General features: G+C 37.9%; 1 protein-coding gene across 1 annotated transcript in view; it reads right to left on the bottom strand.

The window, feature by feature from the left end:
* The window catches only part of LOC127627346 (lipoxygenase homology domain-containing protein 1-like), a 62,040-nt gene that overhangs the window by 30,384 nt on the left and 7,086 nt on the right, over nt 1-24,570 (bottom strand). The window contains exons 3-16 of the mRNA XM_052103694.1: nt 19,451-19,531; nt 19,075-19,259; nt 15,794-15,892; nt 15,528-15,679; nt 15,301-15,424; nt 13,542-13,792; nt 13,302-13,437; nt 10,560-10,720; nt 8,847-8,933; nt 8,300-8,435; nt 7,911-8,065; nt 1,611-1,771; nt 1,037-1,113; nt 646-842 (exon numbers count right to left, since the gene is read on the bottom strand). Coding sequence (XP_051959654.1) covers nt 646-842; nt 1,037-1,113; nt 1,611-1,771; nt 7,911-8,065; nt 8,300-8,435; nt 8,847-8,933; nt 10,560-10,720; nt 13,302-13,437; nt 13,542-13,792; nt 15,301-15,424; nt 15,528-15,679; nt 15,794-15,892; nt 19,075-19,259; nt 19,451-19,531 — 2,002 coding nt within the window. The remainder of the gene's footprint in view (nt 1-645; nt 843-1,036; nt 1,114-1,610; nt 1,772-7,910; nt 8,066-8,299; nt 8,436-8,846; nt 8,934-10,559; nt 10,721-13,301; nt 13,438-13,541; nt 13,793-15,300; nt 15,425-15,527; nt 15,680-15,793; nt 15,893-19,074; nt 19,260-19,450; nt 19,532-24,570) is intronic.

The raw sequence follows: 24,570 nt of genomic DNA, 5'->3' as shown, positions 1-24,570 counted from the left end.
TTAGAGAACAATAGAATAGAATGAGGAATAAAGCTGAAAAATAGAATATAAAAGAAATTAATAGAATTAAACTTGAATTAGATAACTGAACAATACAATAGAACAGAATTGATTTGAATAGAGCAGAGCAACAGAATAGAGTATAATAGGATAGAATGAATTGGAATTACAGAACTGAACAATAGAATAGAATAGGAGTGGACTGGAATAACAGACCAATAGAACATAACAGAAATAATAGAGTAGAATAGAAGTGAAGTGGAACAGAACAATAGAATAGAATTAAACTTGAATAACAGAACTGAACAATGACATAGAACAGAACAGAATGAGTTGAAATATAGCAGAACAATAGAATAAAATAGATTAGAATTAATTGGAATAGAGCAGAACAACAGAATAAAATAAAATAACAAATAAATAATAAATGTAATAGAATACAATAGAATAGAATAGGGGTTCATTGGAAAAACAGAACAATGGATCAGAACAGAATAGAACAGGAGTGGATTGGATTGGAACAACAGCACTAAACAATAGAATAGAATAGATCAGAATAGAAAGAAGAGAATAGAACAGAGTAGAATTTTGTTTTGAAATTGTGTCTGAATGGCACTAATGTAAACATCGGATCAGATAACATACCTTGCCAATGTCAAAGGTCTCTATGGTGAAGATGTCTGTCTGTCCCGTCTCGAAATAGTTCCCCAGGTCGTTATCAGACACGACTAGCAGCATCTTGTTGGTGTCCCCTTTCTCCCCGTACAGCTTCACAAACACCTTAGAGTCTGAGCTGGCACCATTAATACTGCCCGTCTTTATCGCAATGTGATAACCAACAGCTGGAACAAACATATTTGCATACACACAAAATCTAAGTTTCTTTTTAAGAACATTTCCTAAAAACAAGCTTTTTAATATCTAATTTCTCAAGTTTTTTTTCCCATTAAGACAGAATTGCATTGCAATTTTGCCATGAATAGATAAATTCCCTATGTGTGTGTGTGTGTGTGTGTGTGTGTGTGTGTTCACTCACTAAACAAGCGTTGACCATCATCAGTGGGGACCAACTCTCTCACAATCTGCCCATCATCCTCATTACGATCCAACCACCTGAAGAGAGAGAAAGACTATTTTTTCAGTAGCATTTCCATTTTCTTTTCCTTTTATGTATAACTTATCCCTTATTTGTCAATTACACACTGTATTTTTTGTCTTATATTTTGTACAATATTTTGGTCTATCATTTGTATACAGGTCAGTTATAAATGCATCGGCAATACTAATATGCTTGTTCTATATTTAAGTGTATAATTTTGTGTTTTTGTGTTTTAAGGGTGTAACTGAGTGTATATGTGCGCATGTGTGTTGTGTGCAGGTGTGCGTGTAACTGAGCTGTGTGAGCTTGGTGATGTAGGTAGGGTTTCCTCTCCACTCTTTAGTGTCTGTTAGTAACCAGAGTTCCTTTTCTCAACAATATAATTGACTTAAACAGCACTCTCACATATTCTCTACCCAACCAGACACACGCACACTCTGTACCATGACAGAAGGAATTGCTTTACAATATATATATACATTTGTGTGTACTTCCTGTTGTATTGTCTTGCCTGTAACATGGAAACTCAATGGATGTGGCCTCAGGCTGCCCCTCCTCTCTGATCATCACCTTGTCCAGGAACCAACCACAGCCTCCGCCCCGCCCGTCGTGACCTATTCGAATCCTCCTGATCTGTCCCAGAGTGACGGCCTCTATCAAAAACTCATCAGCCTGAGAAACACAGTTAAAGAGGGGAGTAAGATTGGTAAACTACCACACTCTGGTTGCATACTTGAAATGTAGCGTGTCATCTGGTTTCTATAAATTTTACAAACAAAGTTTCTTTGGGTCTTTCTGGGTCTTTCTTCTGCAGTTTTAGCACTGTGGACTTTAGAAAGTCATGTTGACTTTCAAAATTTTTTAAGCAAATTTATCGCAATCAATCATATATGTCAATATTTACTAAGAAAGGCCAAGTTAAATGTCATTGAAATTTTCAAGATCCCTGCATTCTGTTGTGCTCATTCCAGCTTGAGCACAAAAGCGTGTCTGTGGAAGGCTGTTCTGCATGTTGCTCTCGTTGATTTGACGAGGGGTGTTTCCTGTACAGCTGGAGCTGACTGCCCCCTACTGCCACATCAAAGTGCTCCAATGGTAGGCACATTCCTGTATACAGAAGTTGTGTACGTGTCGGGGGAATGATTAATTGCGTACATTTTTTAACATGTTATTTTTAAATCCATAGCCCTAGTTATTTTGAAAGTCAAGAAAATTGCATGTGATCGTAAATTCCGAGCAATGGACTTATGGTGGCAAAGAATTGTCCCTTGCGGATTTCACATGACATGCAAATTTGCCTTGTTGACCAAACAAATTTGCCTTGTTGACCTCTATGTGGGCGGTGCTTTATACAGCTACGCTGAATATACTCAATGGGCAAGGATATCATTTCACAGGTTATAAAGTGCAGCATTAAAAAGAGGCTGCTTGGCAATTTTTGCTGGTTTGACACACGCTCAACATCCGTCCGCGCCTACGTTGCATGCAGAATTTCGCCTTGCAAAGGTAAATGTGACCGCACCTTAAGGTTAATTTCATAGCTAAAATTGTATATGTCCTAAATACAAACAATTTAACTATATTTCACACTTGTTGCATAATTTGACAAAATTACACCTTGACTATAAATATTTTGCTCACAAGTGATATTTACCTTGAATTTTCCCACTTTATATTAGATGTACTAACATTAAAATGCATACAATATTTGTAATTGTTATGCCAACGATGCCCAACTGTATTTCCTCTAAACCCGACGAAATTTCACAATTCTCCAAATTGGCAGAGTGTATCAATGATATCAAAGATAGGCTAGCTAGAAATTCCCTTCTACTCAATTCCGACAAAACTCAGGTACTGGTACTCTAAAATATAATTAGACTCCCAATGGATGTACTGTCAACGCCGTCCTCTACAGCAAAGAAATAAGGTGTTATATTTGATAGCAATCTGTCCTTTGAAAATCAAATTTCCAATGTTTGTAGAACAGCATTCTTCCACCTCAGAAATATTGCTAAATTACGACACGTGCTCTCTGTTGCTGATGCTGAAAAAACAAATTCAAGACCTCAAGACTAGATTATTGTAATGCATTACTGGGAGGACAGACATCTCGGCCTGGATGAAGGAACACCACCTGCAACTTAACCCAGAAAAGAATGAACTCCTTGTCTTTCCAGCCAACCCTGCTGTTGAACACAACATCACCGTGCAACTGGGTTCAACTACAGTATCGCCTACCAAAACGGTCAGAAATCTTGGGGTAACCATCGATAAGCTAAATTTCACAGACCACATCAAGATTTACACTCTACAATATAAGGAAGATAAGACCCTTCTTATCTGAACATGCCACACAACTGCTTGTTCAGTCACTTGTCATAACTAGACTGGACTACTGTAACTCTCTCATTGCAGGCCAATGATCCAGAATGCAGCAGCACGCCTGGTCTTTAATGAACCAAAGAGAGCACATGTTACACCACTCTTTGTCTCTCTCCACTGGCTGCTGGTTGATGCATGTATCAAGTTCAAGGCTCTGATGCTGGCATACAAAACAGTCACTGGGTCTGCTCCATCATACCTAAAATAACTTATTTATCATTTTTATTACAGTAGCATGTATTTACCATGTGAATTCCAAGTTTTAAATATTTCAGCTGTCTGTGTGAGTGTGTACAATACTGAAATACATACACTTCTCAATCTCCAGTGTCTCACTCGGGTAGATCTCCACCTCTACTTTCCCATCAGCCTCATCCTTACAGAGCCAGCGGTGGCAAGGGAACATGTACCAACACAAAGAGGCACCAAAACACAAAAAGTCCCTTAGAGATAGGGTGAGGAGCTCAGTCATCCGTGAGGAGCTCGGAGTAGAGCCGCTGCTCCTTTTGCGTCCCGGACTTTCGTTTTCATCGTACCATGTTGGTGGAATGACCTTCCAAACTCTATCCATGAAGCGGACTCACTTTCTGTCTTCAAAAAATGGCTAAAAACACATCTTTTTCATGAGCACTTAACCAGTGACTAAATCCATCCATCTTCAACCGCTTATCCGAAGTCGGGTTACGGGGGCAGCTGATCCAGCAGGGGGCCCCAAACTTCCCTATCCCGAGCCACATTAACCAGCTCTGACTGGGGGACCCCGAGGTGTTCCCAGGCCAGTGTGGAGATGTAATCTCTCCACCTAATCCTGGGTCTTCCCCGAGACCTCCTCCCAGCTGGATGTGCCTGAAAAACCTCCCTAGGGAGGCGGCCAGGGGGCATCCTTACCAGATGCCCAAACCACCTCAACTGACTCCTTTTGACGCAAAGGAGCAGCAGCTCTACTCCGAGCTCCTCACGGATGACTGAGCTCCTCACCCTATCTCTAAGGGAGAAGCCCGCCACCCTTCTGAGGGAGCCCATTTCGGCCGCTTGTACTCGCGACCTAGTTCTTTTGGTCATGCCCCAGCCTTCATGACCATAGGTGAGGTTAGGAACAAAAATTGACTGGTAGATCGAGAGCTTTGCCTTCCGGCTCAGCTCTCTTTTCGTGACAATGGTGCGATAGAGAGTGTGCAATCCCGCCCCCGCTGCCCCGATTCTCCGGCTAACCTCCCGCTCAATTGTCCCCTCACTCGTGAACAAGACCCCGAGGTACTTGAACTCCTTCACTTGGGGCAATACCTCCTTCCCTACCTGGAGTACGGACTCCATCGGTTTCCTGCTGAGAACCATGGCCTCAGATTTAGAGGTGCTAATCCTCATCCCAGCCGCTTCACACTCAACTGCCAAGCGATCCAGTGAGAGCTGAAGGTCACAGAACGATGATGACATGAAGACAACATCATCTGCAAAAAGCAGCGATGAGATCCCCAGCCCACCGAACCGCATACCTTCCCCACCCCGACTACGCCTCGATATCCTGTCCATGAATATCACAAACAGGATTGGTGACAAAGCGCAGCCTTGGCGGAGACCAACCCCCACATGGAATGAACTTGACTTCGTGCCGAGGACCCGTACACAGCTCTCGCTTTGGACGTACAGGGATTGGATCGCCTAATCGTGACTAAATAAAAAAAAATTAAAACATTCTTGATGCACTTTAATCTGTCTTGAATACTACTATTCAGATGCTAGTGAAACTTTATAATACAGCACTTTTCATACCACTGTCTCCTTAAAATGATTCGCTTACATTGTATTCCTCTTTTGTAAATCGCTTTGGATAAAAGCGTCTGCCAAGTGAATTAATGTAAATGTAAATGGGAGGATGTCCTGCAGGTTCCACCAATAAACTTATGAAGTTAGTTCAAAATGCAGCAGCTAGAAACAATAAATATGATTATATCAGCCCAATCTTGGCTACCATCCATCCATCCATTTTCAACCGCTTATCCGAAGTCGGGTCAAGGGGCAGCAGGTCCAGCAAGGGGCCCCAAACTATCCTATCCCGAGCCACATTAACCAGCTCTGACTTGGGGACCCCAAGGCCTCCCCGAGGCCTCCGCCCAGCAGCTACCTGTTAAATTAATTTGAAAATACTTCTAACTACTTACAAAGCTTTGAATGGTCTAGCTCCACAGTACTTATGTGAACTTCTACCACGCTATATTCCATCACGTTCACTATGATCGCAAAATTCTGGCATGTCAATAATACCTAGAATATCAAAATCCACAAAAGGATCCTTTTTTGATCCTTTTCCTAACTATGGGATAGTCTTCTGAAGATGGTTCGGGACTCAGACACACTCTCTTAGTTTTAGTCTAGACTAAAGACTCATTTTTTCAGACAAGTATACACCTAATTTATCTACCAACTCATAGTTATGCTACATTAGGACTGCTAGCACTGGAAACACTTCTCATATTCTATAATCCTGTTTTAAAGTGAATGGCAGCTACGCTAATATTATTCTATCTGTTTCTTTGTATTAACCTCGGGATACATATCCTGAGGTTATCAGAGCCTGCCAGATCCAGCTCTGGTCCTGCATGATGTCCAAATCCGGTCCTGCATAATGTCTGACCCCCACTACTACGTGTTGCTGAGTGATGATGAGCAGCCTGTGCCAGCCAGGCATCACTTCAGTCTACTATGATAGTCTTCACAGAGGATGTGAAGACATGTGATACTTCACTGGACACTGCCTGAAACTTGGACTTAAAATGGACTCAACCGGAAATGAATCTTCCACAAGCTTACAGTCGAACTACAGTGCACCATGGTCATAGGATGGACTACACCATTAAAATGAATACATAGATTGGTATGGATAGGTTTAGGGGTAGGGTTTAGATTAGGGTTAGGATTTAGTATAAATGCTGTGTTGGGTTCAGGATTAGGCTTAAAAGTGCACTCAGTAACCTTTGAATTTTCATCTTGGACTTGCACCGACACTCTAGCAGCATGCATCATTCAAACACAATAATTTTCAGTTACAGATGCTATTCTAGAAACTTACTATACACAGTCAGCAATGATTAACTTAATCCATGAGTGAAAGTGTCGAATAACAGGGCAGTTATTGAGATTAAGCGAGAAGTATTCAGCTGGTCATGGGATTCTAACAAGGCAGCTCCCATGAGGGGACCCTCTCAATGTAGAATAACATCATGCAGCCCCTCAAACTTAATCGGAAGAGAATGAACCTTAACATTATTAAAATCTCATTTCAGGGTTTACAGCACATTGCATCTGAACATATGAAGCTGTTAATCTCAAGCACAACTGTTAACACTCAGCACCATAAACTTATCAAACAGTCATGACATTTGAAACGCTTTACTTACATTTTGATGTGTTTTTAACTGCCCCATCCTTCAATAACAGTTCCTTTGCAAAGCTTGAATCGTATTATGACTGTTCACAAGAAATCCATGCTAACATGAGCCGGAAAAAAAAAAAACGAACACATCATTGTACAAATAACGGTGAAGTGACGCAAACACATACTGTAGGCAGTATGTTTGCAGTGACCCCTCGATTTTTGTAAGGGTACAATTAAAAATAGTGCATCCATGACACTCAAAACAGCAAGAGACAGCAGCTGAATGAAAGATAATTGCTTCTCACTATCAGAGTTGTAACTTGACACCACATCTTTTAAAAGCAGCGAGATACATGGCAGCGGTCAGAGTATGTGTAGTTCATGTTACAAAATAATTCAAAGTAGTCCAGATGGTCCCCTTAGGTGTTATGATAGGAATAGTTAGCCACGGAAGGCCTGCACTCCCAAACTGAGCGCCAGTGGGCGTGGCCAAGGGTGCGAGGACACGTTGTGGAATGTGTAAATACAAATGAGCAATGTGTCGTGACGTCACAAACAGATATCAAAAAGAGATGTTTCAGCAGGGTGGCAACTATGAATGCGCTTTTTAGACTGGGAAGGAAGTTTTGTGTTCTGAAATTTGCGTTATGTTTTTATAGTACCGTTACCTATTATATGTCTAAATATCAAGGAAAATTTGACCATTTCATGACCTCTTTAATAATGGATTTTTATTGTTTAATACTGAAAGTCTGAGTCTCGGACCAGGTTAAAATTGCTGTACAAATCTGTACAAATAAAAAGGCATTGTAAAAGTACCAAAAATAAACGATGAAGGTCTGGTAAAGGGTTTCCAGGTCAGTTTTAAGGTGGACTTCATTTCAATAAAAAAATGTTGAAGAAAAACTCAAATACAAATAATTTGCATTATGTGAACTGTACACCTACTATATAGTGCAGAAATACTAGTATGCCATTCTGAACATTGCTCTACATACAGTATTTATACAGTTTATATCTATATAACTGTGTCCAGCATGGTAGATTGCTTACGTTTCCTTTCTCGAACTTGTTGACGTTGTTTTTGCTCATGAACATCAGACGCTCACCGGTGTCGCCCAAGTCACCAAAAACATTTAAATAAACACTTGCATCTGTGCCACTTCCGCTGATGTTTCCCGTGCAAATTGTTACACGATACTTCAGAACTGAAAAATCAATTTGTAAGAAGTACATAAATAGCATTAATTATAGACTGAAGAAGGCCAAATATCAACAGTGATATTACCATCTTCTACTGGGATTTCTAGTCCCTTCATTTGTAGATCTGTTTTGTAGTTCTCTCACATAGTAAATGACTCATCTCACAATTCATGACTCTAATGCATGCCAAGTGGTATTGGGAATTGTAGTCTAATGGTTGTGTTTTGAGGTTCTCTCACGTGGTAAAGGTTCTGGCACTAGTGGTCCAGTAGATGGCAGTTCTCTGACGATCTCATTGTCATCTTCGTTGATGTCCAACCAGCGGTTACAGGCAAATGAGTATTTCTCTCTAGTAAGGGTCTTCATCAATGTGACCTTCATGGACACACACAAAAACACATGAATACAAAGTCATTTACTAATGCTAGGGCATTGCTAGGTGGTTTTTAGGGAGAGCCCTCTATGATATTCTGGTCTCTAGATATGATAGATAATCAGATGAATGACTGAATGATTAACATATTCATAACATATTCAAATATCATGATGTTTACATGCTATTAAAGGTGAATGTAAAGAATGTCATAGTATTACCATGGTACCATGACCAAAAAAAGAAACATGGCAATATCATGATACTTTTTGTAAGTGACACAAATGACGTTAAATGGCTAGTATAAGTTCAGGCAGCTGAGAATACACTGCACTTGTGTGAAATTGCATACAGTGTGAAATGGACAAATTGGTTTTGTGTAATCGGGCCCTGGGCTGCAGTACAGTTCTTACCCTGCCAAGATGCCAGCCAGAGAACGGATGCCTCTTTTCGTGCCAGATTCTCAGCTTGCGTATCTTGCCAATCTCGGGCATCTCAATCTAGAGCAACCCAGAAAAGATTTCAAATAAATGTTAAAAAAAACTTGCTGTACAAGGTTACACATTTTCAATGGCCCCAAAAACTATTTGGATACTTAAAAATCTATGAAGTGTCATTGAATTAGATATCAAAGTATCGGATTGAGTAGCACATGCACACTTTTTTATGCAAATAATTTCACAAAAAGGTGTTTGTTAGATTTATAATTTACCAAAAAGTATTTAGTAAAAGTATTTAGACACTTGTAAGTGGAATAAGCCCATAGTTAATGTGCAGAACTCTACCTGTGGTTACTCTTGAGGAGAACTGACTTCATACATCCTCTAAAAACAACCTTGATGCCAGTTGATTAAAAGCCATTGAGCAACAATGTTTGCATATGCCACTTACTATGGAATTGTGTTTTCTAATGCAATGGCATTAAGGTCCACAAAAGCCTGAAAACTCTATGTAATTTATTAGAAAGTCGATCGCACAAAAAAGATTTACAGGGCGCTATATCACTAAATAAATTTACACTTAAAATGTTTAAGACCCTGTTTACATGAGTCAGGCATATGAGGTATCATTTGAAAGCTTCTGAACTTCTGCATATGTGTTACTTAAATTAACAAAATAAGGTCCAAAAACAATCGCGTTGAAATATAGCGCCCCCCAGGGGTAATGGAGTAGACATATTTATATAAACATAAAAGACCTTAACATAGCACATAAATGGACAAGTCATATATCAAATGAAAGCTCTCACTCTCAGGAATGTGACTGTATAATTACTTTTATTGCCCTAACACCACAGTTAGAAAGATGTTCAAAAGAATCACAAAGTGAAATATGATTTCTGTATTTCATGAAATACAAACTTCTCTTTTATGCTCTGATATCTGCTGCTGTAAGCCCCAAATAGCTAAGAACTTTATATCTGATTTTACCTTAAAATGTGCCATTGTTTACGTATCTGTGAGATTACTCGGCTGAATAACCCAATGTTACAGCTTAGAAGTCCAGAACAAAATATGCAATCCAGAAGTAAAAGCATGCAAAACAAAACATCCGAAAATTTTTGTTCGACTATTGATAATAAAATGTTTTATATCATCACAATAGAGGGTCTCAGCTTTCTAATGACACCTAGATTGAGCTTCTAGTACACTCAGAGGCCGAGATATTCAATGAAACAACAAGGGTGGTGCTTGAACTGAACATTAGACTGAATATCTATGGACGAGCACATCTGTGAGTGCTTAAATGCATTAGAGTGCCACCAATATTTTAGATCTGTATATTGTGATAGAGAGAAAAAAATTCTAGTACTTTCTGCCAGCAAGTGGAATAAAATAAGACTTTGCAAAGTGAGGTTGAGTGAACAGAACCAGAATTACATTACAAAGTTAGGTTGTTTTTATTCTGTTTATCATAAGATTATAAACACAAACAATATTATTTATGAATAAGTGGAGTCTTTTTTTTTATTTGGGTGGTTCTCTGAAAAATGAGACCATTTTCTTGCAATTAGTCCACAGTATGTGACTAAAAATGCACCAGAGTTTAAGGGGTTAAGAGTCCAAATACTTTCTGGGGCCAATGGATATTCATAGTGAGACACAAGGACAAAGAAACAGTCGTACGATGAATTTGTCACACTGTCCCTGTTCGAAACTGTCTGATTTGCTCTCAAGTTTCATCTCATCGCTCTTGCCGTTCTCGCCGTACACCTGCAGAAACACCTGTGCATCCGTGCCAGCTCCTTTCATTTCTGATGTAAAGATCCACAGAGACCAGGGGAATTCTGAGAAACACAGAAAAAATGGATTTGTGTGAATGGATGGTTTTACACGAACAAAAAAGAACCATGATATTTCCATGTTGTTTTGGAGATGGTGCCATGGTTTAGATTTTGTATTTAAGAGCCAAGCACTGAAGGTGCCTCTATTGTATTCATTAGTGTTCTTATTACTATTCTTTTTCTGCAGAAAGTCTATGACAGCCCATAGAACCGTACATAGGAAAGTTATTAAATTTGGCACATTGATTGAGGCCACTCTCAAATGTAACTGACCCAAATTTGGGGTCTCTCATTCAAACCCTGTAGCACAACCATCAATTCAAAGCTGCACTTATGTTTGGTCTATAACTGTTGAACAGTAAGTCCTAGAAACACAATTCTTTTGTCCTCTGATTCCTTGGGTCATGCCCAATAAGGAAAAATCACATAGTTTTATAGTTACTATTTCTACTTGCCATCACAAATATGACCTGTATGTACAGGCAGCGTTTCGGCATATTTCCACCTAGTGGTCAGGAGACATGAAAATCCCTTTTTTTGCTTATAACTAGGGATGTCCCGATACCATATTTTGGAGAACGAGAATGAGTACCGATACTTTTTTGTACTCACCAAGGAGGAGCTTTAAAAAGGTACGTGCAGCCGATGTCGGCTGCCACACGATTGGCTGATTAGATAATCGCATGGATGATTGTTGGTGCCAGACGGGCTGGTTTCAGTATTTCTGTAACTGCTGATCTCCTGAGTTTTTACACACAACAGTCTCTAGAATTTACTAAAAAAACATCCAGTGAGTGGCAGTTCTGTGGACGGAAATGCCTTGTTGATGAGAGATGTCAATGACGAATGGCCAGACTGGTTCGATCTAACAAAGTCTACTGTAACTCAGATAACCCCTCTGTACAATTGTGGTGAGAAGAATATCATCTCAGAATGCCATTTGCGCTGTTTTGGCGGCACAAGGGGGAGCTACACACTATTAGGCAGGTGGTTTTAATGTTGTTGCTGATCGGTGTATATATATCTCATTAAATCACATCATTTGCGGTTTAAAACATGATTTTAATTTGTGTGCTGAATGTTTACAGAATGACATTCGTATGTCAGATGATATAGGTTTTTGGTTTCTGAGCATTTTTTTGAGCACTAGTACAAGTACATGAGCATGGTATCGGATTCCAATACCCGTATCGGTATAGGGACATCTTATACTTATACTTGTGAATAGTTTGGCCAATTATTGGTCATGCCAAGTATGGTGATACACAATTTTCCTATGTCCGCCACATTTGTGTCGGCCATTTTGAATTTTGTCTTAAATTGCTATAGATTACAATCCCATTGGTGTATCATTACGAAATTTGGAATGTGTCATTTGGGCCATGTCCTGAAGGTACTCAAAAGGTTTGGTGACAGCGACACCCAGTGGTCAAAAGAGACAAAGAAATGCGTATAACTTTTGATTAATTTGGCCTATTGTCATAACACTGTCCTTAGCTTCCTTGGGTCATGCGGTTGTTGATACCAAATTTCTCATGGTCATCCATACTTCCTGTCCGTAATTTTTTATTTAATTTAAAATCTAATTTTTTATACTCCTCATAGAACGCAAGTCCAATTTTCACTCATGACAAAAAGTTATGAAAAGCTTTTTGATAGACCAAACCATTCTTGTTTAATTTGGTGTACTGACATGAAACTTCATACAATGGCACTTTGACCAAGACCTTAGAATAACATATCAATTTAGTGACAGCTCCACCTATTGGTCAAAAGTTCAAAGCATTTGTGCAACACTATTAGTAATAAAACAAATGTCTTTTTTCACCACTCTGCTTAAAACATCACTGGAATAGTCTGCTTGGCCCCGTAATTGCCGCTTGCAATTTTTATTTTTTATTTGTATTATCAAGAGGAAATATTTGCCCACTGGAGTTCATTTTTAGGGGCATTTTTAATTGACTGTATTTTTACTAACCATATAAAAATGTGAGTGTCATCCTTTTCTTCAGATACTTATTTTAGATACAGCAGTTTATTAAAACGAATTTGAAACGAATCTGAATAATTAGAATGGAATTTATTAAATAAATCAGATGTTAAAAATAACACAAACTTCAGCTCATTAAAATTAATTCTCTATTATTATCAGATATAATAATAATAATAATAATAATAATAATAATAATAATAATAATAATAATACCCCCAAAAAATACCAGAGCAATTAATTACGGAAGTTTAAAATGTTTTAAATTTTTTTATTTTTTTTGCCTCCAAAATTTGCATTTCTGGAATGACATATTTAAAAAAAAAAATTAGTTTCCCTTTAAATTTTTAACCCTGGTCCACCTTGGAAGTACCATGTTATTACCATCTGATACTATACCCCCCTAAATCCATAAAAGGTAACTGTAATCTGATTACGCATATTAAAAATTTTATGTAATCTACTTGTAATTTAATTTTGCAATCCAGATTACTTGTAGTCTTACAACCCAACACTGTTTCCTGAAAGGTACAACAATAAAAGATGAAAGGATGACTATATTTTGACGGAGGCATTGTTGGATCCTTTGCTCACTCTTTTGTTTTTTCTGTCTCAGTGAGACCATCTCATAGAGTTCTCTCTCAACGAGTCCATCCCCTTCATCTTCATCCAACCACCGGTCGCACGGAAATACCTGCTCTATACCTGTGAACGAGCAGTATACGGTCACCTAAAAGAGAAAGAGAGGGTGCCATTGTAAAGATCGCATTTTGTATACATTAATCATTTTTGACAGCTCAAAAACAGCTTATGGCCAAAAATAATAACACACACCTTTTCACAATACCAACCGCAGCCGATCCCAGCGTTGTCTTGTCCGATTGTGACTCGGCTGAGTGGACTGAGCAGTTCCAGGAGCTCGACGTTAAAGATGTCAATCTGAGCGCGCTCAAACGTGCCGCCCTCCAGGAATAATTTCCCACTGTTTTTAATTCCCTTGTAACCGTGCATTACAAGATGGATCTTTGAGTTAGTTCCAGCACCACGAACATCGCCGGTCATCACCTGTACATTATACACGATTGCTAGACACACACACACACACACACACACACACACACACACACACACACACACACACACACACACACACACACACACACACTGTATAAACAAAAACGAAATCCCTTAAAGTAATTCTAGAGAGCATTTTATTGGACAAACATCTATGTAGTGCAGCATGAGTCATTCGTATTTTTGGTCCGTTTTTCTGAAAGAGAAAGATTGTACATTTCAAATGTGCTAAAGGTTCATTTTGTCAACTTTTGGAATACACTATGCCGGTCAGCCACATTAAACATTAAAGAAACATTAAAACCACCTGCCTAATGTTGTGTACGTCCCCTTCAGCCGCCAAATCAGCGCCAACCCGCATTCATCTCACCACAATTGTACAGAGTGGTTATCTGAGTTACCGTAGACATTGGCCAGACTGGTCCGAACTGAACAAAGTCTATGGTAACTCAGATAACCACTCTGTACAATTGTGGTGAGATGAATAGCACGTCAGAATGCTGTTCTGAGATGCGCTGTTTTTGGTGGTATGAGGGGGATCAACACAAAATTAGGCAGGTGGCTTAACACCTCAAAGCTAATAGATATGGACAAAAAGTCATAAAACTAAATTCGTGTGGTCTTAAAACTGAAAATGTTCGAGTATTTGCCAGCATACAGTATTATAATCAGACACACATTAACATGACTACAGAGACTAGAGGTCAACCGATAGCGGATTTTGACGATACGATAATTAAGGTGGTTGAAAAGGCCCATAACCGTTTAATCAGTGTTTTCTTTTTATTTAATAGAATACTAGTGAATCCAAGATGAATAACATCCCAAATGCAATGTATTATTCAACCAAAACCCCAATAATAACTGGAAAAAGTTAAGATTGGGTGCATAACTCAAAATACTCCGGTGACTCTTATTTTGAAATGATGGAGACTCGGTTGCGTAACAATGCTCTATATGTAAGTATTTACCAAATTAAGCTTTTATAGCTACTCATTAACCGGCTGAAGGGCTCTGTGTATCTATATTTTACCAGGTGATGTTAAATGGTGTGGTGGTGGTCTAGTGGTCTAAAGCACATAACTGGTAATCTGATAATCAGAAGGTCGCTGGTTCGACCCCCACAGACACCACCATTGTGTCCTTGAGTAAGGCACTTAACTCCAGGTTGCTCTGGGGGGATTGTCCCTGTAATAAGGGCTCTGTAAGTCTCTTTGGATAAAAGTGTCATAAATGTAAATGACAAATAAGGTTCATTATTATTCACAAGATATGAAGTTGGAGACACGACGTGTGTGCTGACGGGGCACATTTTTCTTTGCATGCTCTCGCTGTAATTTAAAACACTTGATGAACTAATCAAAATGACAAAATATGCATTGAAATGGGAATGGGGATCACAAAGGAACATGGAGGATTTTAAAAAAAACTATAGGTATCGATTTTTGCAGATAGCCGATAATTGCCAATCAAATGTCTCGATCAACCTCTAAACGAGGCTCAAAGATACAGCTCTTACCCATTGGCTGTGTGGCTCCGACAAGCACATCTCTTTGTATTTTACCGTCCCCTTCTGAGATGTCAAACCAGGCATCAACAGGAAACTCATAGACTTCCTTATTTCCCATGTCGTCAATTACAACCTAATACACAAACAAACATCACCGTAACACATACAAACGTGCACAAGAGAGAAACATAGATATTCTTTCTTTATGATTATATGTTCAAAAACCGTGCGTGTACTTTGTCACAGGCCCAGCCTGCAGAAGACCCCTTGTTGTTGTGTCCGATGGAGATTTTTCGAAGTCTGCCAAGATTTGGGGCCTCTATGGTGAATTTGTCCTCGTTACCACGTTCAAAATTATCCTTCCCCTCACTAGCCAGCTTCCGTTCTCCTACACACCACACACACACATCACATATGCCGAACATATTGCATAGGTGGATGTGTATGTCTGCTCTACAACATACAGTACAACAACTAACAGACACAAGGAACATATACTGACCTGTGTCTCCAAATTCTCCAAATATATTGAGGTAGACATCAGCATCAGTTCCACTGCCTTTGGCATCCATAGTGAACACACTGGCGATGTACTTGTTTTCTGCAATACATGCGCAAAATAACCAACAACATAATCCCGATTTCATCCCTTTATTTTGTGTCTTGCATTGAAATTGAATTATGGCTGTCAATCATGTACATTTTTTAATATGCTGATTAATTAATCCAATTAATCACAATTAATCACATATACAGTATGCTGAAATGTTTTATTTTTATCAATATACAATGATTAAATCATTATACATTTCATATATATATTTATATTTATTTTATATATATTTCCACATCATTGAACATAAGCCTATCATTGGCCGACAGTCCACGGCAATCAATTTTGCAATGAATTATATTAATATTTAATCTGTCTGAGATCAGTTTATTATAAGGGCTTGTCTAAGGACGTGCCAATGAACACATGTGTCAGACGGACATTTTTGGGATGTCTCACTTTGGTTGCGTCAAAAGTAGATTAACATGGCACGAGATCCTTGCATTTGGAATTGTGCTCTGTCCAGCTGTGTTTGAACCAAAAAACATGTTCTCATCTTGTACTGTCACAAGTGTCAAGCAAAAGTGCCCATTGTACAAATGGGCCTCAGTTTGTTCCTGGGAGGCAGCAGATATCCTAATCCCGCCCCCACCCTATTCCTAACCATATGGTAACGCTGAGTATCCTGCAAGGAACAACCAGAGGCACCTTTCTTCTGTCGTGAACAAAACTGTGGTTTGTTCAGCTGTGTGCTGTCTACACAGCTGGAGTTCCGCTTACTGCCCCCTGCTGAAAACAGGTGGTACTTCAAGCTTGAATTGCTCCGATGGTAGAAATATTCAATTTTACACTCAGTCCGGGGACATGAGTGATTGCGTACATTTTTGTAACATTATTTTAACACATTATTCCATTATTATGGATATTTATTAAGCTCTTCCAGCTAGTCTTTCTCAACTCACTGTCTTTCTCTCTGTGAGTTGTAATGTTATATTGTCTGCAGTGTATGGGAATGTTGAGCGGGTGATATTTTGATCTGAAACTCTACCCTACAACTAAAATCCTCCTAATCTTCTTTATGCAACCCGAGTCTGGTTTGGGTTTGTTTGTGTGCATAATCTGTGGGCTGTGTTTGTATACTCTATGAATCATTATCATATGACTCATGCAAGTTATATACAGTATGATGAGGCAATATCACATACACTTAATTATATTGTGTCAGTTGATAACATGTAGTATTTATTGGTTTATACTGTTTATAATTTGAGACCTAGCGTGACATGTAATGCGTATATGGTGTTTATATACACAGAAAAAATATGTTTTTATTTTAATTTTTTGTATTTCTACATTAAATAAGTTTAAGTGTTAACTTGAAAATATTAAGTAAATTCTACATTTGAACTACATGAAACATGTGCAAATGAATGCTCTAGCTTATAAGTATTATTTATGATTGTCTGTTAGCTTTACAATGAATCATGTATCATCTTGTCATATTTATTTGTTTATTTGGGTACATTTTATTCGAAGCTGATGTTTCAAGCCTGGAAACTTCTTGTTTTGTGAAGTTTATTTTCAACTCAAAATTGCCCGTTCATGATAAAATTAATAAAAAATATCAGTTGATTGTGACCGTCATCCTGCTTTGTGCAGCATGTGTTGAGATCTGCATGCGCAGCTCTGGATCTTGCTTCTAATGCAAGATGATCTTGTCAAATAGACTATTTAGCATTTATTATTGTTCCATGTGGAAGGCTTTCGGATATTATGAGGTACATATTTACTTCTGTGTTTATACAATACCCATTTCCGAAAAAGTTGGGACAGGGGCAATTTAAGACTAATAATAATTTGACGAGTTGAAATAACAAGACGATGTGAAACAGAAGATGTTAAACAGGTGAGGCAATCGTGTCATAGTATATAAGGAGCCTCCAAAAACAGCCGAGTCCGTCAAGAGCACCGATCATTCAAGAGATGCTTCAGCAAATAATCCAGCACTTGGAGAACAATGTTCCCCAAAGACAAATTGGAAGGATTTTGGGCAGTTCACCCTCTACAGTGCACAATATAGTTAAAGGTTTCAAGGAATATGGTAAAATCTCGGTGCGTAAAGGGCAAGACGAAAACCATTTCTGAATGTGCGAGATTTCTGATCCCTCAGACATCACTGTCTTAAAAAACATCATTCATCTGTAATGGATATCACGAACATGGGTTTGGGATTACTTTAATAAACCTTTGTTAGTCAACACCAGTCACCGCTGCATCCACAGATGCAAGTTAAGACTTTACTATGTAAAGGAGAAGCCGTACATCAACACTGTCCAGAAGCGCTGATGACTTCTCTGGGCCGGTCTCATCTTAGATGGAAAGCAGAACAGTGGAACTGAATTTTTTGGTCTGAAGAGTCCATTTTAAAAGGTTTTTGTAAAACACAGCCGTCGTGTTATCCAAGCCAAAGAGGAAAAGGACCATCCAAGCTGTTATTAGCATCAGCTCCAAAAGCCAGTGTCTGTATGTGTCAGGGGTTTGTCAGTGCCCATGGCATGGGTAACTCGCACATCTGAGAACACCATGAATGCAGACAGATATGTACAAATTTGGGAGCAAATAAATACTTCCATCCAGCGCCGTCTATTACAGGGACATCCCTGCATTTTCCAGCAGGACAACTTCAAACCACATACTGCCCAGATTACATGTGAATAGCTGTGAGCAGAGAGTGTGGGTGCTAGATTGAGCCTGAACTGTCTCCAGTTGAGAATGTGTGGTGCATTATGGACACACAATACGACAATGATGACCCCGTACAATTGTGCAGCTAAAGACTTACATAATGGATGAATGGGGGAAAATTCCACTTTCTAAACTTAACAAACTTGTGTCTTCATTACCCAAATGCTTAATAAGTGTTATTAGAAGAAATGGTGATGTTTCTCAGTGGTAAACACTCGACTGTCCAAACTTTTGTGGAGCGTGTTGCAATCATCTGATTTGAAATGACTGTACATTAAATGTAATGTGTAGTTGTGGTGCTTTCAATATAGTAAACAAAATAGTAACGTGTGCATGTTGAAAATGTGGCATGGGTGTTCTAGGTAGGGTAGATTCTAGGCTAATTTCTCAGGTGGTCCAGCAAACATAAAAACCCCTGTGATGTGATGCGTTTATTCAAATTTTTTGGAACGTGGGCTGCATGTATTTAGAAGGTCACAACATACGTTTTGGGATGTCCATGGGGTTGAGGCTGCCCAACAGATATCGAACGGTAAGTCCATCCCCCTCCTCTCTGCTCAGCCAATTGTTGCAGGCGTAAAAGAATCGGAGGTGTGGCCTGTTCATGTCAGTCACGATGACCCGGTCCAGGAACCAGCTGGCACTCATGCCTGTGTTATCATGTTCGATTCTGCATCACAGGAAGTACATCACAACACACACATCACACAGGACGTAACTTTAAATACATTTTTTGGAAGATGATGGGAGAGTTCAGGTGATGTTAGTGGTGCAGAAATTACACACTTCACCTTTAAGGAGGTGACTGTTAGATGTATGATTGTTTACATAAATACTGTGTGTGTGGATATATGTATATACCTAATTTTCTTTATTGGCCCAACATTGTGTGTTTTGATCCGAAAGACGTCGGTTTTGTTCTTTTCGAAAGCCGTTCTGCTCCTAAAATAGAAAAAGATCAACCTGTGAAAGTGATAGGCTCAAAACTAGACGATTTGACACTCAATCAAGCTTCTCTGTTTGCAATGCACCGACATCTGAGACTGACTATGTATGAGTGTAGGTGAGTCTGTATGTGTGTGTGTGTGTGTGTGTATTAGAAAGAACCCTCTGTCCCCACATATCATGCAATGGTTTCTTGTGTTGGCTTCGGCAAAAGCATCTCTCTAATCAAAATGCAAAATGCATGAATTAAAAATCACCCAGTATGAATTATACATCCACTCACATTGCCAAATCACTCACACACACACACACACACACACACACGTACACAGTGACTTACCAGTGCAGCGAAACACACACATCTCACCTGAGATCAGCACACCGATGATGCATTACTGAGAAACCGCAAACTTTGGAAATGATGAAATTTAGACAGACTCCATTTCTGTTAAATGTCATCTCGATTCCAAAATGTTGCATTCTGACTGTCAGATAAAGTCCAAAAACATTTCTATTCTATTCTGTTTCAACTCTTTGAGAAAGAGTCACTGATTAGATCTACCTAATAAATAAGTCTTTTGCTGTTCAGACTGTTTGCAACAACAAAAAAAGAATAATAATAAAATAAATACAATTTAGCATGAAGCCTGTTTAGGAGCATTAAGATATTTTTGCATTGTGACATTATTTTCATGACAATTCTCATTACTTTAATGCACCCGTAAGTGTTTTTTAAACATAATGAAAATAATTCCCACTTTTCTCAATAGTGATTTCCAAATTGATGACCAAAAATTACTATTATTCAATTTAAAAGAAAATATTATTTTAATGATACAAAAACACTCCGCATTTAACGCAGTACAATAAATACTACCATGATGTTTAAATAATTCGTTATTTTATTAAAAAAAAAAAGATTTTAAATGCAATTTTAATTTTTGCATGACAGTAATAAGATTGAGATAATCTTTGCTTAACCCTTTATGTTCGGATGGGTCTGCGAGAATTTTTTTATATCAAAATATTAATAACTACAGTTTTAACCAACACAAATAGGTATCATTTTAAAGTTTAGAAGCTCTACTTTACTATATATATATATATATATATATATATATATATATATATATATATATAGTCATTATGACCATAACCGAAAGTGCTATGAAATTTGCAGACAAATCAGAGGGGTTACGTTTTGATAATTTATAAACAATTTTGCACAGCACATATTATTGTAATCATTAAAAACATCAAACTGATCAAATAGCCTTGTCAAATAATATTGGACATCTCTCAAAGTGTAGAATACAACCGGCCAATCACAGACACAAATCTAGCGAGTAAAAGCTAAGTATATATATCTTTGGCATGCAGTTACATGTAAACCAATGTTGCTTGTATGTCGCGTTTTTGCCTATAGCCTCACGAAAAATAAACAGAACCTAAAATACACATACAATTAAAACAAGTCCTCACACAATGTAATCGGATGCATAGATCATTAGATTATCCACACGAAAAACAATGTGCACACAGCACATAATGTAACTGGAACTCTAAACCAATCACATAAGGATTTAGATCGCTGCAACCAGAGGTGGAAGTCATCCAAATATGGGCAGAGAAGATTGCTCACACTATTTGCATATGGCCACCAGGACATGGCGCCAAGTACATGACACAGGCTCAATGATGCCTCAAATGGCACAGAATGGAACTGAATGAGATCTTGTTACTCAAGCCTGGCATGTTTTGGAGAGAGAGCATAACTTTAGTCATTGTTGTATATTCATGTATAATTAGTTCTTATGTACAATAATTATGTTTTATTTGCTTGGACAGTAGGATAATTTTACTTTTGTAATGTTATATATTTGCAATGCCAAAAAATGTAACCCTATTACAGGTGAAAATATATAAGGAATTATTTTGGAGCTACCCTCAGATATATAATGTCAAATCAGAAAAATAAGAAAAAACTTTTTGGTTTAAGTTTTTGTGTGATTTGTGCAGCACTTTCGAAGGTTGAGAGTCTCAGAATGTATCATAATCTAAATCATTACAAAATTTGAAAGGTTTTCCTTGAAATGATACCAAACATTTGACCCTCCTTTTTCTTTCCTTTTTTGTTATAAGCCTTTAATTTTGGTATGCCAATGAAACTGGATATCTTTAAAGGGTTAATTGCCATGAAAGAAACTTCACAATGTAACAAAAATATTAATGGTCCTACACTAAAAAAAATATATATATATTTTAGCCTATTTTTGGATTTATGCATTTCAATTTCATAACAAAATTCATTTTATAGTCATTTTATACTCCGGTTTAATATTACTCAATTTAAAATTATGGAAATGTATTATGAAATTGAAATGTGTAAATCTCAAAATTATTATTATTATTATTAAATGTAATATAGGGTTTGTTTGAATCTCTTTCTTTTGATTTTGGGGTGAAATATGACCTGGAAATGTTCTTAAAGTTTGAGGCCTATTAAAAAAAAAAAACATTGTACTATATTGCTTTATGCTTTTCCAAGTTTGTATCTTTCTTTTTTCTCCTTACTTATGTTTGTAATGTTTATTGAGTCATTATGCAACATTAACCGTTTGGACATTCATCTGAGCAAATGAAAACTCCCCAAAGAGTAATTCATTTCTGAGTCATTCACTGATGATTGATCAGCAATAATCAGGATAATTGATTACTGTACAGAGAGTTTTGATGGTCTTTCTTAGCTTTCATATAGAATCAACATGCATACATGCGACAGTATGTACAGTATGTATGGTGATTTGTATGGGGCCTAATGTGTAATCTTCTTTGTTCTTGAAAGACCACAACAGGAAGTGATGTCATGTGACTGTGCCATCTCATTATTCCAATGAAAAAGTCATATGAATCTCTTCCCCTTTGTACAGATGAATGTCCACACCGATGCTGTATAGAGGAGAACAAATCCTGTGCTTCACTATGGCATTGTGAGTAATGGATTGCTGTGAGTCAAGCAACTCTGCTGAACACTGAACATGGGCAATCTTATACTATGGAAACTCTATCTGTGTGTGTGGTTGTGTATGTCATGGTGGAAGCACTCAGGATGTTCTCATGTACAGCTCTGTGCTCAATGCAATGCAAGGCCACACATGTGTTGAGAGGTGGCCACATTCAAGTTATACCTCTTTTCTGTGCTGTAGATTGGAGAAGAATACAGAATGAAAGGATTAACATCACAAACTCTGTCTTTTCCAGATACTCTCTACAGAAAGTCTCCCTGTACTGTAATACAAAGAACGCCACTTAAAGGGACAGTTCACCCAAACATGAAAATTCTCTCATCATTCACTCACCCTCATGCCATCCTAGATGTGTATGACCTTCTTTCTTATGCAGAACACAAGCAAAGATTTTTAGAAGAATATCTCAGCTCTGTAGGGCCAGATAATGCAAGTGAATGGCGTTTGAAGCTCCAAAAAGCATATAAAGGCAGCATAAAAGTAATCCATAAAACTCCAGTGGTTTAATCCATGTCTTCTGAAGATATCTAATTGATTTTGGCTGAGCAGACCGAAATGTAACTCATTTTTCACTGTACACATTTTGCCATTGCAGTCTCTAGACACCATCACGATTTCAAGCTCAACATGGAGACTGCTGATGTCAAGATTTACAGTAAAAAAGGGGTTATATTTTGTTCTGTTCTCACCCTAAATTGATTTGGTCGCTTCTGAAGACACGGATTAAACCACTGGAACTTTATGGATTATTTTATGCTACCTTTATGTGCTTTTTGTAGCTTCAAAGCTCTGTTAAACTGTTTGGACCTACAAAGCGGAGATATTCTTCTAAAAACATCTTCGCTTGTGTTCTGCAGAAGAAAGAAGGTCACACACATCTGGGATGGCATGAGGGTGAGTAAATGATGAGAGAATTTTCATTTTTGGGTGAACTATCCCTTTAATGTTATTGTTTTTAAAAGCCACGCCAAAAAAACGAAAGCATCTACCTTAATATGACATGACCTCACAACAACAAAAAATCAGTTCATTCCTAAAAGGTTTGAGAGCAGAAAACAATTTCACCAAATATGATGTTAATAAACACATCGACAAGTCTTCATATGCATTAAACCAGTCTTATTTACACTATCAATCTTTAATGATAATATTAATATTACCAGCTACTACTTTTACTAATAATAATATCTGGAGAATTCGGGTCAACAGTACAAAATGAATGATGTACCATTCAGTGCACCATATAGGGTTGTTCCATATCAAATCAACCAAATTTCACACATTTCCTCAGCTGAAATGTAGGATTTTGTTAACACAATTTTTTTGTTGAAGAAAGATAAACATACAGTAAATGATGATGAAAATAAACGACAATTTTGCCTGTGAATTTGGAGCAAAACTACAGTTTATCAAAACATAACCTTACAAAGGTGGCAGCATCAGCATTTTATTTTTACCTCAGCACCTCGTTGCGTTATACGCCACTGGTGTGAGTCCAAAAATCGGTGGGAAAAACACTTTTTTTGTTGTTTTTCCAAAGTCGGAGTGCCAATAACTCCAGAAGTATTAAAGATATCTTAATAACCTTTAAGATGCTGGTTCAGGATACATTTTCCTTTTGGTATCTTTAGTTTTAAGACTCGGTGTGGTGAAATCCCAGCGATATGGGGCTCTCAATGTGGCTCCATATGCAAATTGTTACATTTTACCCATTTTCAATGTTCGAAAATCAAATGTGGCTCACATGGTTTGAAACTAGTTTTTCTTGTCCAACAAAACAAAGGTCTGAAGTACAAATAATCAGTGTTGGGTAAATAGTAATCCACTACAAATTACTAATTATACTCTAAAATTGTAATCAAATTACTTTACTAATTACTTCATTGGAAAAGTAATCACATTACTAACTACTTTACCGTTAAATTACTTTCTAGAACACTTTTCCGCTCAACTAATTCAAAATAATGTCTATATTTCTTTTTGTTCATTGTTACACACAAGTCAAACACA

The sequence above is a fragment of the Xyrauchen texanus genome, chromosome 34 (genome assembly GCF_025860055.1).
Source record: "Xyrauchen texanus isolate HMW12.3.18 chromosome 34, RBS_HiC_50CHRs, whole genome shotgun sequence".
In the NCBI taxonomy this organism is placed as follows: Eukaryota; Metazoa; Chordata; class Actinopteri; order Cypriniformes; family Catostomidae; genus Xyrauchen; species Xyrauchen texanus.
This window is presented reverse-complemented; position numbering and strand designations above follow the sequence as displayed.